We start from the raw sequence: 3,700 nt of genomic DNA on the forward strand, positions 1-3,700 counted from the left end.
AAATACAAAAAAAATTAGCAGGGAATGGTGGCGCATGCCTGTAGTCCCAGCTACTCAGGAGACTGAGGCAGGAGAATCGCTTGAACCTGGGAGACAGAGGCTGCAGTGAGCCGAGATCATGCCACTGCACTCCAGCCTGGGGGACAGAGCGAGACTCTGTCTCAAAAAAAAAAAAAAGAAAAGAAAAGTGCTTATCGGCCGGGCATGGTGGCTCACACCTGTAATCCCAGCACTTTGGGAGGCCTAGGCAGGCAGATCACGAGGTCAAGAGATCGAGACCATCCTGGGTAACACGGTGAAACCCCATCTCTACTAAAAATGCAAAAAATCAGCTGGGCTTGATAGTGGGTGCCTGTAGTTGCAGCTACTCAGGAGGCTGAGGCAGAAGAATGGCATGAACCCGGGAGGTGGAGCTTGCAGTGAGCTGAGATCGTGCCACTGCACTCCAACCTGGGCAACAGAGCGAGACACCATCTCAAAAAAAAAAAAAAAAAAAAAAAAAGCTTATCAAGGTATAGCAACATTAAATAAGAAAAATAAGAGGGAAAATCAGAGTAGGGGCTGGGCGTGGTGGCTCACACCTGTAATCCCAGCACTTTGGGAAGCCAAGGCAGGTGGATCGCTTGAGATCAGAAGTTGGAGACAAGCCTGGCCAACATGTTGAAACCCTGTTTCTACCAAAGATACAAAAATTAGCCCGCGTGGTGGTGCGCACCTGTAGTCCCAACTACTTAAGAGGCTGAGGCAGAAGGATTGCTTGAGCCTAGGAGGTTGAGGCTGTGGTAAGCCATGATTGCACCACTGCACTCCATCCTGAGTAACAGCAACACCTTGTCTCACAAAAAACAAAAAGAAAAAAAAGTAGGAAAGTAAGATGGAACCCAGAGAAATGTCAGAGTGAATGCCATGGAGTCCCAGCTGCTGCTGGTGGTGCCACTGCACCAATGGGGAGGGAGACGGGGTCGTCACAGCCCTGCTGCTCATTCTTTTGCCTGTGTATCCCTGAAAATAATTTGGGAAAACGTATACATCCCTTGACACATTTTAAGTTTGACAAATACATTTTTAATGTTTAAATCAAGAGTACCTGCTAGCATGTGAATTTTAATATAAAAATGACCTCATAAAAACATCGAATGGAACCCACCTTCATTCATTTTTAAAGGTACATGAACAAAGCTCTTAGTTGGAAATTTCTTTTTTATTTTATTTTATTTATTTTTTTTTTATGGTGAAAAGATATATATATATATATTCAGAATTAGGCAGCTGGACTCAGTTTAGATGATCCCAATTTTGTTGGCAACATCCAAAGCATCGTAATCAGGAGCCAGTCGAACATATGCCTTCTTCTCTCCATCAGGCCTAATGAGGGTGTTGACCTTGGCCACATCAATGTCATAGAGCTTCTTCACAGCCTGTTTAATCTGGTGCTTGTTGGCTTTAACATCCACAATGAACACAAGTGTGTTGTTGTCTTCTATCTTCTTCATGGCAGACTCAGTGGTCAGCGGAAACCTGATGATAGCGTAGTGGTCAAGCTTGTTTCTCCTGGGAGAGCTCTTCCGAGGATATTTGGGCTGTCTCCGGAGTCGCAGTGTCTTCGGCCGCCGGAAGGTGGGTGACGTGCGGATCTTCTTTTTGTGGCTGTGGACACCTTTCAACACTGCCTTCTTGGCCTTTAAAGCCTTCGCTTTGGCTTCAGATTTAGGAGGGGCAGGAGCTTCCTTCTTCGCTTATCGGCGCCATCTTCTGAAAAGCTATTTTATTTATTTTTGTTTGAGACAGAAGTCTTGCTCTGTCGCCCAGGCTGGAGTGCAGTGGCGTGATCTCGGCTCACTGCAGTGTCTGCCTCCCGGGTTCAAGCCATTCTCCTGCCTCAGCCTCCAGAGTTGCTGGGATTATAGACGCCTGCCACCATGCCCAGCTAATTTTTGTATTTTTAGTAGAGATGGTGTTTCACCATGTTGGCCAGGATGGTCTCTATCTCCTGACCTCGTGATCTGCCCGCCTCGGCCTCCCAAAGTGCTGGGATTACAGGCGTGAGCCACGGCGCCAGCCTATACTCATAACTCTTTAACTTAAAGATAGCTTATTTAATCCAATATGTTAATACGCTTGGGAAAACAAATATTTTAATACTCCTTTGGTACTATAATTTTTTAACTTTTATTGCAGGGAACTTTCAACATATAAACGGGGAATAATGTAATGAGCACCCATGTGTCCACCATGCAGCCCAGCAATTATCAACACACAGTTAATCTTATTTCACCTGTACCTCTGCCCAAACCCTCTTGGGTTATTTTGACAAAACCCAGGTATAGTATCATTTCAACCATAAATACTTCAGTACATGTCTCTAACACAGTTTTTTTTTTTTAATCACAGAAGATATTTGGCTGTTTGGAAATATTTTTAATTGGCCTGACGAAAGAGGTGCTACTGGCATCTAGTGGGTAGAGGTGAGGGATGCCACTTGACATCTTTCAGTGCAACAGGACAGCCCACTGCAACCAAGAATGATCCAGCCTCAAATATTAATAATGCCTGGGGTGAGACGCTGCTCTTACAGATAAGGACTTAAAAAAAATCCCCATCCCATCATCACACCTAACAAATTATTTTGAAATATCACACCGTTTAAATATCACCATTTACATTTTTAATTTAAATTTTTAAATTTTAAAATATCACCATTTAAATTTCCCCATTCATCTTATCATTGTTCAGTTTGTATTTTTGAATCAGGTGCCAGACAAGATCCACACATTACATTTAGTTGATAGGTCTCTTAAATATCTTTTCCTTTTCTCTTTTTTTTGAGACAGAATCTCACTCTGTTGCCCAGGCTGGAGGGCAGTGGCTTGATCTCAGCTCACTGCAACCTCAGCCTCCCAGGTTCAAGTGATTCTCCTGCCTTAGCCTCCCGAGTACCTGGGATTACAGGTGACTGCCACCACACCCGGCTAATTTTTTATTATTTTTAGTACAGACGGGGTTTTGCCATATTGGCCAAGCTGGTCTCAAATTCCTGACCTCAAATGATCCGCCTGCCTCAGCCTCCCAAAGTGCTGGGATTTTACAGGTGTGAGCCACCACGCCCGGCCATATATAATTTTTTGAATGCTCAAATTGTCCCCTCTTTGACCAATAAATTTCCTTCACGGTGACTGTTGAGTACTTTTGACGTGACCCTAGTAATCTTTGATAGTTTCCTTGATTTCTAGCATAAGACGTTCCAGGCTCATCTTATTGCATTTCTCAACCCCAGACCTGGAATCCACCATTTTTCTGTGGAGCCCTGGTTACTGTTAGCGGGTAATGGTATTTCAAGGATGCAGTCTGGGTGGGTGCTACGGGTGTTCCTCACCGTTAGATTGGTCATTGTGTCCTTTTTTTTTTTTTTTTTTTTTTCTTGAGACAGGGTATCATTCTGTCACCCAGGCTGGAGTTCAGTGGCGTGATCTTGGCTCACTGCTACTTCCACCTCCTGGGTTCAAGCAATTTTTCTGCCTCAGACTCCTCAGTAGCTGGGATACAGGCATGTGCCGCCATGTCCAGCTAATTTTTGTATTTTTTAGTAGAGATGGGGTTTCACTAAGTTGTCCAGGCTGATCTCAAACTTCTGACCTCAAGTGATCTCCCTGCCTCAGCCTCCCAAAGTGTTGGGATTATGGGAGTGAGCCACCGCACCCAG

General features: G+C 44.4%; 1 protein-coding gene across 1 annotated transcript; it reads right to left on the reverse strand.

Moving 5' to 3' along the window:
- Positions 1 to 1,232: 1,232 nt before the first annotated feature.
- Positions 1,233 to 3,388, reverse strand: LOC129526900 (large ribosomal subunit protein uL23-like). The gene is made up of 2 exons (XM_055362772.2): positions 3,277 to 3,388; positions 1,233 to 1,735 (listed from the first exon to the last, which is right to left on the reverse strand). Exons 1-2 carry the CDS (start codon positions 3,386 to 3,388, stop codon positions 1,281 to 1,283), a joined length of 567 nt encoding a protein of 188 aa, XP_055218747.2. The 3' UTR covers positions 1,233 to 1,280.
- Positions 3,389 to 3,700: the final 312 nt, after the last annotated feature.

Source organism: Gorilla gorilla, chromosome 16 (genome assembly GCF_029281585.2).
Source record: "Gorilla gorilla gorilla isolate KB3781 chromosome 16, NHGRI_mGorGor1-v2.1_pri, whole genome shotgun sequence".
Lineage (NCBI taxonomy): Eukaryota > Metazoa > Chordata > Mammalia > Primates > Hominidae > Gorilla > Gorilla gorilla.